The sequence below is a fragment of the Muscardinus avellanarius genome, assembly GCF_963383645.1.
Source record: "Muscardinus avellanarius genome assembly, chromosome: 16".
NCBI lineage: Eukaryota > Metazoa > Chordata > Mammalia > Rodentia > Gliridae > Muscardinus > Muscardinus avellanarius.
In genome coordinates, this window is record NC_137802.1 from 47,205,975 (window position 1) to 47,218,850 (window position 12,876).

At 45.3% G+C, this 12,876-nt stretch overlaps 1 protein-coding gene across 1 annotated transcript in view; it reads left to right on the top strand.

Annotated features, from left to right (window-relative positions):
- The window catches only part of SKAP1 (src kinase associated phosphoprotein 1), a gene marked incomplete at both ends in the record, with an annotated part of 332,420 nt that overhangs the window by 266,407 nt on the left and 53,137 nt on the right, over positions 1 to 12,876 (top strand). Inside the window, 3 exons of the mRNA XM_080713532.1 lie at positions 1,648 to 1,731; positions 6,344 to 6,468; positions 11,312 to 11,375. Coding sequence (XP_080569658.1) covers positions 1,648 to 1,731; positions 6,344 to 6,468; positions 11,312 to 11,375 — 273 coding nt within the window. The remainder of the gene's footprint in view (positions 1 to 1,647; positions 1,732 to 6,343; positions 6,469 to 11,311; positions 11,376 to 12,876) is intronic.

A 12,876-nucleotide genomic window follows, 5' to 3' on the forward strand; every position in this document is an offset into this window, starting at 1 on the left:
TGGAACCCAGGGGCATTCTACCTCTGAGCTACACCCACTGCCCTATTTTGTAGTCTTTATTTTTTTTTATTTTTTATTTTTTGGTGGTACTGGGGTTCCTGGAAGCCCTTCTACCTCCGGGCTACACTCCCAGACCTATTTTATATTTTTGAAACAGGGTCTCTTATGCCAGCGCGGCTGGCTTCGAACCTGCGCGATCCTCCTGTCTCCGCCTCCCAAGCGCGGGGATTACAAGCGTGCGCCACCACGCCCGGCATAGTCTTTATTTTTGAAACAGGGTCTCACTAAGTTGTGGAGGGCCTCACTAAGTAGCTGAGGCTCTCCGTGAACCACGATCCTCCCGTCTCAGCCTCCCAAATGCTGGGATTACAAGCGTGTGCCACCGCGCCCGGCCTTTAGTTTCTTTTTTAATTTTTTTTAAGCAGGGTCTCACTAGGTTGCTGAGAGTCTCGGTACTTGGCTGAGGCTGTCCTCAAACCTGTGACCTTCCTATCTTCAGGTGCCACCAGGCCCAGATGAATGAAAGATATTCTTGTCCTCACCTCTCAGTGTACTCCCACAGGGAGTAAAACTGTTTTGCCAAGAGTGGAGTTTTCACATGATACATTTAGCAGCACATTTTCAAACTGCAGGCAAGCCCAATTCTTACCTTTATTTAACTCATTCATTTAGAATAGGTGCAGGCAACTTAACAGACAAATTGGCTTACCACACCCTCTTCCCATCCCCACACAAGGCTTTCTCCTGACCATGGTCTGTAGCATCATTTTGGTTTGTCAAAAGCAACACATAAAGATACCGTGGATGCCAGGTGTGGTGGCACACACTTGTAATCCAAGTACTGAGGAGGCTGAGACAAGAGGATCATGGTTCGCTGCCAGCCTCAGCTACTTAGTGAGGCCCTCCACAAGTTAGTGAGACCCTGTTTCAAAATGAATTTAAAAATCCAGGCATGGTGGTGCACGCTTATAATCCCCGCGCTTGGGAGGCTGAGACAGGAAGATCACACGGGTTCGAAGCCAGCCTCAGCTACTTAGTGAGGCTCTCAGCAACTTAGTGAGACCCTGTTTCCAAATAAAATAGAAAATAGGTCTGGGAGTATAGCCCGGAGGTAGAAAGCCCCTGGGTTCCACCCCCAGTACCATCAAAAATAAAAATAGAAAGAAAGAAAGAAGAAAGAAAGGAAGAAAGAAAGAAAGAAAGAAAGAAAGAAAGAAAGAAAGAAAATTTTAAAAAGGGCAAGTGGTGTAGCTCAGAGGTTGAATGCCCCTGGGTTCAATCCCCAGCACCACACACACACACACACACACACACACACACACACACACACACACACCCCACATTGTAGAGAATTTAAAAGTATGGGCTGAAATTCAAAGCTGAAAGACGTAAGGAAAACTAGACTAAAAAGACAGCTGGGCGGGCACGGAGCAGCTGGCCCTGATTAGAACGTGGACCTGTAACAGAGCGCGTCCTCTGGACTCTGAGTCAATACGGGATAACTTGTGGGAGTGAGCGGGAGGGTTTTACAGGCCATTAAGCTGGGGAATAAAACAATAACACCCTGGCCTGTGTGTTGTTGGGTTTTACGGACTCCTCAGTGATGGTAGTTACCTGGATTTATGTCTCCTGCTGCTGTCCCGGCAGATCCCAGTTTCTTCGGGTCGGAGTGGCAGAAGCGATGGTGTGCTGTCAGCAGAGGCCTCTTCTACTACTATGCTAATGAGAAAAGTAAGTGCTCTCCACGCGCACAGCAGCGGCTCACTCCTGGGTGCAAGCACTTCGTAAATTCTCAAGCACTTAGCTCTCTAGATAGCAGTCCTTAACTAACACCCATAAGGGGACATGCTTAGGAAAGAAACAGGCTCAAGTAGGCAATACCTTGCCTACGCCTAAAACACAGATGCCAATTTGGAATTGCCCCTTTAAACACTAAGATAGTGATGTCAGTATATCAAGGAATGATCTCTCTTTGGGGGAAAGGGTGCTGGGGATTGAACCTAGAAGTACTCTTTTTTTTTTTTTTCTTTTTTTTTTTGAGGGTTTGGGGATGGAACCCAGGAGTATTTGAAACAGGGTCTCACTAAGTTGCAGAGGGCCTCACTAAGTAGCTGAGGCTGTCCATGAACCGCCATCCTCCGGTCTCAGCCTCCCGAATGCTGGGATTACAAGCGTGCGCCACCATGCCCGGCTCAGTACTCTACTTCTGAACTAGACCACAGTCCTATTATATATTTTTATTTTTATTGCGGAACCGGAAATTAAACCCAGGGGCATTCTGTCTCTGAGCTATACCTCCATACCTATTTTTTATTTTGAAACAGAATCTCACTCAGTTGCAGAGGACGTAAATAGCGGAACCTGCAAACCTCCTATCTCAGCCTACCAAGTACCAGGATTACAAGTGTGTGCCACCACACTGGCTTTTTTTTTTTAAATTTTTTGAAACAGAGTCGCATCACTAAGCTGCTGAGAGGTTTGCTAAATTGCTGAAACTAGCATCAAACCTGTGATCCTCCTGTCTCTGCCTCCCAAGTAATGGGATTATAGATGTATGCTAGCATGCCTGGCTAACATCCTTTTTTTTTTTTTTTTTTTTTTTGGTGGTACTGGGGTTTCTGGAAACCCTTCTACCTCCGGGCTACACTCCCAGATCTATTTTTATACTTTTTTATTTATTTGGAAACAGGGTCTCTTAAGCCAGCACAACTGGCTTTGAACCTGCGCGATCCTCCTGTCTCCGCCTCCCAAGCGCGGGGATTACAAGCGTGCGCCACCACGCCTAGCTAACATACTTTATTTTTATTTTTTTTTATGGTACTGGGGTTCCTGGAAGCCCTTTACCTCCGGGCTACACTCCCAGACCTATTTTTACATTTTTATTTGGAAACAGGGTCTCCTAAGTCAGCGTGCGCGTCTGGCTTCAAACCTGCGCGATCCTCCTGTCTCTGCCTCCCAAGCGCAGGGATTACAAGCGTGCGCCACCATGCCCAGCAACATACTTTATTTTTAAAAAGAACTTCAAACAGTTTATAAACATTAATAAGATAACTAAAATATTGAAGAGAAAATGAGCCAGGTTGTAGCTCAGGATAAAACACTTGCCTAGCATGTACAAGATCCTGGATTCCATTCTCAGCACCACAAATAATAATGCTAATAATAATCCAGAGAAAAACATAAGCAGCTCAACAATGGCCCAGAAAAGGAACCCTAGAGTTCAGACTCTCAGAACATACACCAGACTTTGGACATAAGTATTGATAAGGAGTCCAGTGGAATCCCTCCAGCCGCGGAGCGTTGAGACCCAAATGGTTGCCGTGCCCAGGAGACACCTTGCAGCCATCTTCTTGATGAGCCGCCACTGCCTCAACCAAGCACGCACTCGCAAGCTATCCCCGGAAGACCTCTCCTCCGCGCTTACCATAGTCGCTAGCTCTCCAGCAGGGAAAGGGTATCTAAGCACATTTGGAGGCGTCTCCAAATAAACACAAGCTAAAAAATATTTCTGTAGATGAATGCAGACTTTCAAGCAGGGATAGGACTCTGCAGAGTTGCATAGCCCCAGGAGGGACAGGAGGAAGCAGGCGGGAGGCTAAGTAAATAAAGCAGGGGCTTCCTTAGGCTCTGCCACCTCCCCACACAGGCCAGTGAGAAAGTACAGGGACAGCGTAGACCTTTCTTTTTCCTTCCAGTCGGTTCCTGTCTCTCCTCCCTCCCTCCTATCCCAAACTCCCTGATGCCTGTATATCCAGCATGGGGCTAACAAAACCCCACCCCCTGCCTGTGACTTCCTTCCCCTTGGGTATGAGTCTAGTGGAAGAGCTGCTTGGCCAGGGGCCTGGGACCTTGAGATTTGGGGTCCTCGCCCTGCCTTTCTGCTTGTGGGCGTCACCGACTTTCGTCTCCCATTCACCATCTCGGATCCTTCAGAACCTTCCTTCGGGGATAAACGGAGAAGACAGACTAAGAACTGATTGTGGCATGTTTTGAAAACTGAAGAACAAATGCCCCACGTTCAGCCAGGCGTGGTAGTGCACGCTTGTAATCCCAGTCGTTGGGAGGCGGAGACAGGAAGATCCCAGGTTCGAAGCCAGCCTCAGCTATACTTAGTGAGGCCCTCTGCAACTTAGTGAAACCCTGTTACAAAATAAAGAATAAAAAATTGGGCTGGAAGTGTAGTTTGGAGGTAGAATGTCCCTGGGTTCAATCCCCAGTACTGAAAAAAAATAAAATTTTTTTTAAGAACTAGCTGGCATCTCCGGATATAAAGCCAGGTGTCGCGTCCGTTCATTCAGAATCCCTGTACTCGCGGTGAGAGGGGAGGGGCAGAGCAGGAGCAAGCGGCTCGGAGACTTTTATTGACCATTTTGCCATAAGGGTGAAATAAAACCTGGTGACCAAGAAACAACAAAACATTTTAGTGGCCAGTTAGAACAAGGAGAGATACTTTAACAAAAAAGATTCCGGTGTCAAAAAGCACTGTTGCGTGGCTCCCTTCTCGCCAGTTACTTCTTATTGTGCCCCGGACGTTAGTAAGTGTAGTGTTTGTGTGTTGCTTTTAGCCAACCAGGTGAGAACAGTCTTCTTTTTCTTCTCTTCCTTTTTCTTTATCTTCTTTTTCTTTTCTTTTCTTTTCTTTTTTTTTTTTTTTTTTTTTTTTGAACTAGGAATTAGACCCAGGGGCATTATACCTCTGAGCAACACCCCAGCCTTTTTTATTTTTTCTTTTAAACAGTGTCTCGCTAAATTCCTGAGGCTGGCTATGAACCCACGATCCTCCCATTTCAACCCCAGTACTAGGGTTACAAGCATGCACCAGCATACCTGGCTTTTTTTTTTTTTTTTCCCTGCAATACTGGGGATGGAATGCTTGTAATCCCAGCATTCAGGAGGCTGAGACCAGAGGATTATGGATTTTGGACAGCCTCAGCTATTTAGTGAGGCCCTCTGCAACTTAATGAGACCGTTTCAAAAATAAAAAGACTAAAGCCAGGTGTGGTGGTATACGCTTGTAATCCCCGCATTCGCGGACAGCCTCAGCTACTTAGTGAGGCCCTCTACAACTTAGTGAAACCCTGTTTCAAAATAAAGGGAAAAAAATTGGGCAAGGGGTGTAGCTTGGAGGTCGAATGCCTCTGGGTTCCATCCCCAGACCCGCAAAAACAAATAAATAAATAAATAAACTAACTAACTAACTAAAAAAAAATAGGGCTGGGGGTGTAGCTGAGAGGTAGAATGCCCTGGGTTCCATCCCTAGTACCACAAAAAAAAAATTTTTAATAAAATAAGATAGGGCTGGGGTGTACCTCAGAGGCAGCCGCTACTGGGTTCAATCCCAAGACTATGCAACGAGGACATGAGATTTCCAGAGCCGCCTCCTCTTCTCCTATTTCTAATTTTTTTATTTTTGCAGTACTGAGGATTGAACCCCCAGGGGCATTCTACCTCTGAGCTACACCCCCAGCCCTACTTTTTTTATTCTTTATTTTGAAACTGAGTCTCACTAAATTGCCGAGATCCTCACCAAGTAGCTGAGTCTGGCTTCAAACCTGGGATCCTCCTGTCTCAGCCTCCCAACTACCGGGATCACAAGCGTGTGCCACCACGCCCAACTTCTAATATTTTCATGTTATTTAAAAAAAAAAGGGGAGATGGAAGCCGGGCATGGTGCCACACACTTGTAATCCCAGGACAGTCTCAGCAAGTAGCGAGACTCTTATCAACCTAATGAGACTCTGCTTCAAAATAAAAGTAAAATCGGGTGGGGGGGCGTGGCTCGGAGGTAGATTGTCCCTGGGTTCCCTCCCCAGGACCACTCAGGGCCCTTGCTTTTTCTGTCTCCTTCCTCCTGATCTAAGGATGCTCCATGTCTCTGCTGATTCCCATGACCTCTTGCAAGGAGGATGAAATACTGAGTTTTAATTATTCTCCCCATGCTGCTGTCGCTCCCCTCAATGTGAGCTCTGCGGGCCCTGATAATAATGTTTCAGCTCCATAATAGCCTTCAAGAGCCTCACATTTATAGCCGCACTCTCCCCGCTGTAATAATTCCTTCTTTCTGTTATTACAGATCTCTTAACATTCTAATAAATTCTCCGTCTCTGTTGTGCCCTTTTGGTAAAATCACCTTTCATGTTGCATTTCCCTAGCTTGGCGGTGATATCCGCCTGGCTGTCGCGGTAGCCTGGTCCTCAGCCTCCCTTTTAACCCTGCCTTGACTATCGCGGCTCCTCGGGGATGTAACAGCTGTCTCTGTGCTTTTACTTTACCTCCCAGAGAAGATGCCTTCCCTCGGCAGCTGGATCTCTCGAGGGATACAGGCACCTTTCGTGTCTTGCAGGCAAGCAGCCCAAAGGGACCTTCCTCATTAAGGGCTACAGTGTGCGGATGGCGCCCCACCTACGAAGAGACTCCAAGAAAGAAGCCTGCTTTGAACTGACCTCCCAGGACAGGCGCAGCTATGAGGTAGGACGAGTGGACGGAGGAGCTGCGAGCCTCGCTGGCGTCTCGAGCCACGGCTGCCGAGCCGGGTTCCGGCATCTGCTGGGGTGCTGTCTCCTGCCGTCCTCGCCTTCACCTTCGCTGGGTCACGCGCTCCCTCCTCCTCCACCCCACGCTCTTCCTAACACTACTTTGGCTTGCCTTCCACCTCGCCATCTCTCCCCTCCCGTCTCACCCCATTGGGTGCGTCCTAGTTTCTCGCAGTACACAATCTACCCCCTCACTCATATTCTCTAATCACAAGGATGAAATTTCTCTTCTTATTTTCCAACTGGTTATCTTTACGTCCTTCCATGAAATCCAGGAAAGGAAAAGTCTACCTGCAGACTGAAAGTAAGTTGTTTCCCCATGTCCTTCATACTATCCAAAATCACCTCCGGAAGGATGCTGGTGATGGCATCCCTGAGGATGCCAGTGGTAACCAAGGGACCAGAGGAACCTGTCAGGCAAGGACATTCCTCACTGGGTTCCTCTTTTGTATATATTTTGAATCTTTACCTTGTGCATTTACTACCCATTATAAAATTAATTAAAACAATAAAAATGTACGGCTATGGAGATGTAGCATTTTTTACTAAAAATATATTTTTATATGTGTATATATTGTTTCCTACTAGGTTTTTTTTTTTTTTTTTTTTTTTTTTGGTGGTACTGGGGGTAGAACCCAGAGGCTTTCTACCTCCGGGCTATACTCCCAGACCTTTTTTATATTTTATTTGGAAACAGGGTCTCACTAAGTTGCTGAGAGCCTCACTAAGTAGCTGAGGCTGGCTTCGAACCTGTGCAATCCTCCTGTCTCAGCCTCCCAAGCGTGGGGATTACAAGCGTGCGCCACCGCGCCCGGCCTCTACTAGGTAATTTTTTATTTATTTATTTCTAGGTGGTACTGGGGATTGAACCCAGGGAAGTTCTACCTCTGAGCTATACCCCCAGCTCTATTTTTTATTCTTTATTTTGAAACAGGGTCTCACTAGGTTGTGGAGGGCCTCACTAAGTAGCTGAGGCTGTCCTCAAACCTGTAATCCTCCTATGTCAGCCTCCCAAATGCTGGGATTACAAGCATGTGTCACCATACCCAGCTGGTAAGTTTTCCTCATTAAGGATGATTTTTTTTATAAGTTTCACTTAAGAATATAGCAAAACTTTAGCTAACTTGTGAAAAAGAAAAAACATGCTAAGAAAATGATCACTTTAAATTATCCTTTGGCTGCAAATTTTCTCAGCATTCGACTTCTTATGTTTCTATAGTATCGTGTGTGTGTGTGTGTGTGTGTGTGTGTGTGTGTGTGTGTGTGTGTGTTACTGGAAATTGAATCCAGGGGCATTCTATGTCGGAGCTATACCCCTATTTTTTATTTTTATTTTGAAACAAAGTCTCATTAAGTACATTAGAATCTCACTACTTGCTGAAGCTGTCCTCAAACCTGTGATCCCCCTGTCTCAGACTCCCAAGTACTGGGATTACAAGTATGCGCCACTACACCCGGCTTAACCTTTAATTGATAAAGTTTACCTAGGTCTTCATTATGCAATTTCCAGATTTTTAAAAAAATTTAAACGAAACCGGGCTTGGTGGCGCACGCTTGTAATCCCAGCATTTGGGAGGCTGAAACTGGAGGATCGCGGTTCGCGGACAGCCTCAGCTACTTAGTGAGGCCCTCTGCAACTCAGTGTAAGACCCTGTTTCAAAATAAAGAATAAAAAATTGGGCAGGGGGTATAGCTCGGAGGTCAAATACCTCTGGGTTCTATCCCCAGACCCACACACACACACAAAAAAAATTTAAACAAAAACTTTTCTATTGACTCCTTTATGAACATAATATAATATGGATATATGTATTATGTTTCTAATTATTTTTTATTACTAAATTTTTTTTGCAGGTTTGGGGATGGGATCTAGGGGCATTCAACATCCGAGTTACACCCCCAGCCCTATTTTTTATTCTTTATTTGTAACAGGGTCTCACTGAGTTGCAAAAGGCCTCACTAAGTAGCTGAGGCTGTCCACGAACCACGATCCTCCAGTCCCAGCCTCCCCAATGCTGGGATTACAAGCGTGTGCCACCACGCCCAGCTTATTATTAAATTTTGATGATACTATAGCCAAATAAAAGTTTATGTGAAAAGCCTAAACCAAATCCTTAGATTTCTTTTCTTTTTTTTGGTACTGGGGTGAACCTGGGGGTGTTCTACCTCTGAGTTGCCCCAGCCCTTTTTATTTTTCTTTATATTTTTGTTTGGAAACAAAGTCTCACTAGGTTGCTGAGAGTCTCACTATGTTGCTGAGGCTGTCCTCATACCTGCAATCCTCCTGTCTCAGCCTCCCAAATACTGGGATTACAAGCATAAGCCACCATGACTGCCTTAGAATTTTTTATACACATTTTTTATGAAACAAAAAATGACAACATCTATTAATACAAATACTATACAAGAATCTGTTTCTTTTTTTATTTCTTTATTTTTGTGTGTGGTACTGGGGGTGGAACCCAGGGGTTGGCTTTTCTACCTCCAGGCTATACTCCCAGACCTATTTTATACTTTATTTGGAAACAGGGTCTCACTGAGTTGAACCTGTGCGATCCTCCTGTCTCAGCCTTCCAAGCGCTGGGATTACAAGCGTGCGCCACCACGCCCAGCAAGAATCTAAGTTTCTTTTCCAGCATGTAGCTTTATCTTACCCTAATGGGCAGATGATTAAATGCTTTTCAGAAATCATGACTTCAAGTTGATTCGTTGTTTAAAAATTACAAAGGGTGGATGTTTGACCGGCCTGTTTCACGAATTCCAATGTAGATTGTTTATTTCTTCTCTTCTTTTGGCCCACTGAATCCAAATCATTACCATGGTCTGTTGATTCTTCCTCCACAATGTCCTTTGGCTATTTCTCTTCTTATTTACTCCCACAGCCATCATGATACTTAAGCCTCTGTCACTTCCCCTGATTCCAATCCCTCCTACCCATAACTACTGAAAGAATTGCCCACGCCCTTTGCCAGTATTGCTAGTGGCCTCCCATGGCCTACAGCTTGGATTTGAACTCCTGCTACTCGGAGCCCTTCCGTCAACTCTGCTCTGACCCTCAGCTCCCATCTGTGTTCACATTTCCTAGTGGATCAGATCCGCCTGCCCTACCCAAACATAATGTTCCCACTCCTGAGCTCCCTGCACACACTCAACCCTCCCTGAAACGTCAGCTCCCTCCACCAGCTTCCACCAACTTTGTTAAAAAAAAATCCAACCCAAACAGTCTTCCTTCAGCAAGCCTCCCTGGCCTACTCTTGCCAGCAGTGAGCGCCCCTGCCTCTTCTGAACGTCCTGTTGTGGCCTGAGGGTGGAGCTCAGGGGTAGACCATTTGCCCGCATGAGCAATGGCCTGGGTTCTACCCCCAGCCCTGTAAAAATATTCCATTATCACCAAATGCACCTCCATTGTCATTTTCTGTCTCGTATACATGTTGGTTTGCTTTTTATTTTTCCTGTACACTTTTCTCAAATAAATGCTGGATAAAGGAATAGACAATCAAATAATCATGGATGTCCATGGACATAAAATCTGAATTTAAAGAGCTGTGTTTTCTGGGTGTGCAAACTTGATGAAGGAAAAAAAATAGCTTGAATAAAATATTTGATCTTTTTCTTTTCTCTTCTAAATATGAAACAGGTAGAGAATCCTAAACTTTTTATTTTATTTGGCCCTGGGGTTTGAACCCAGGGGCATTCTACCTCTGAGCTACACCCCCAGCCCTATTTTATTTTTATCTTGGAACAGAGTCTCACTAGATTGATAAGTCTCACTACTTGTGAAGGCTGTCCTAGAACCCACAGTTTTTCTGTCTCAGCCTCCCAAGTACTGTGATTACAAGTGTGTGCTATGACACCCAGCTCTGAACTTTAAAGTTAACTCTTAAGCTGGGTGTGGTAGTATACACCTGTAATCCCAGTACTTAGGAGGCTGAGACAGGAGGATTCCATGTTCCAGAACAGCCTCAACAACATAGCAAGACTCTTAGCAATTTAGCAAGACTCTGTTCCCAAACAAAAAATAAAAAGGGAAGGTCAGGCATGAAGGCGCACGCTTATAATCCCAGCATTCGGGAAGCAGAGACCAGAGGATCACGGTTCATGGACAGCCTCAGCTACTTAGCGAGACTCTTCACAACTCAGTGAGACCCTGTTTCAAAACTTAAAAAGACTAAGCCAGGCCTGGTGATACACACTTGTAATCCCAGCATTTGGGAGGCTGAGACCAGAGGATCATGGTTCGCGGACAGCCTCAGCTACTTAGTGAGACCCTGTTTCATGATAAAGAATAAAAAATAGGGCACGGAGTGTAGCTCGGAGGTCAAATGCCCCTGGGTTCTATCCTCGGACCCAAAAAATAAATTAATTAATTTAAAAGACTAAGCCAGGTGTGATGGCGCAAACTTGTAATCCCAGCATTCAGAAGACTCAGACAGGAGGATCCAGTTCACCGACAGCCTCAAGTTACTCTTTGCAACTCAGTGAGACCCTGTTTCCAAATAAATAAATAAATAATAGGGCTGGGGGTGTAGCACGGAGGTACAGTGCCCCTGGGTTCCATCCCCAGTACTACCAAAAAAAATTAAAAGAGCTGGGAATGTAGCTCAGAGATCGAGTCCCCCTGAGTTCAATCTCCGGTGTCATAAAAATAAATTAATTAGTCAATTAATTAAATTAAGTTAAGTAAAAAATAAACTTGACTCTGAAACTCACAGATTCCCTAAGCAGGATTCATGCAAATATTAGCGAAAGTGATAACTTAATTTGCAATTTGTCTCTAGTTTACAGCTACAAGTCCAGCCGAAGCCAGAGACTGGGTGGATCAAATAAGTTTCTTGCTAAAGGGTAAGTGTCATCTTTACAGAAATACATCATACTTGCATGGCTTTGCAATTGAAGTTATGATGCATCCATATAATCTATAAGGCTTCTATATATGTTTTTTTTCTGCCTCCTCTCACCTCCGCCCTCCCCAGCATATGCCTCACATTATAACATTAAATAGTACCACGTATGAGTCAGAAGGTAAGGAGATCATCAACCTGGAGGCGCCCTCTGATGTGACAGCTCATCCTCCCACCTGGAGGCAGGTGTCCAATACTCATAGTCACTGGAAAAGCAGATTCTGGAAGACAGCCCAACCCAATGCACTCTTTCCTAACTCTTTTCCTCTTGGAAAGACAATTCATAATATCCACCTTAAGTCATCTAATTACATTCAAGTTCCCAAATCTCCCTTTTTCAGCTTCATTAGGAAGTAAGAATCGACGCTAAATCTAAGAGGTCGTCAGAGACATTGTGCGTGATAGACAGATTGCCATTTCCCAAGCCACAATACAATGCTCCTTTGCTTTGGGTGGGGAAGAGCGCTGCCTGGAGATGTCAGATGACTGCTCTTAGAGTACCCTCTGCTGGCCAGCCTGCAGGCGCCGCAGAAGCAGTGGCCCAGGAAGCCTTTCCTGGGAGGGGCTTGGCAGGTGGAAGTAGCCCACCTTGACTGTGTCACGTGGCATCAGGTGACCTACACCTATGTGGGTCCTACACCCACATGGCAAGACCCTGCCTCCCAGAAAGGCAGGGACGCCAGCTTAGTACATGGCCCAAGACTCAGAGATGTTCACCAACCTGGAAAGATACCATCAACCAAGCCTACTCCTCACCCACGCTTACTCTGCTGTAAGATTTTATTGTGGCTAAGAAGGAAGCGCCCGAGCTTTAATTACAAGAATTGCCTGTTTTACTCAGTTATGCTTTTGCTATCACAGAAACAAACCACTGCATCCACCAGCAGCATCACGTATAATAAACTGGAACTAGGCAAACATGAACATTGATGGTGAGGCTACAGGGTACACTCTCATCTAGGTGCCTTGGATTTATGCGTGTAATATACCCCTAAGTGTGTAAACCTCAATAAAACTCAAAGCAGCTTTATTGAGCTGTACCCTGTGGTACTTTCAGAATCTCACATTGAAGAAATTATTCATTCCATTTTATTTTAAAACAAACAAAATAATAACATATGACTGAAGCCACAAATGTGTCTTTGATCCTTTCCTCATATGAAGTGGCACCAGAACTCAGATGAAAATGGTTGGGAAATCTTTATTAAAAGCCTAATCAAGCCAAACAGTTTTATTGTGTTTTGAAATGAACGGCAGCTGGTTCTCCATTCTCTCCCTCCCCAGAGTCCGCTGACGGTGCTCGCCCATCCTGCGGGGGCCCCTGGGCAGGGTTTCCGAGAGCACCGTGTACCACACTTCCGAGAATGAGCCTTCCCAGCTCCCCATCAAAATAAAACCTATCTCGCTCCCCTGCCCTGGCGCTCCCCAGTGCCATAATGGCT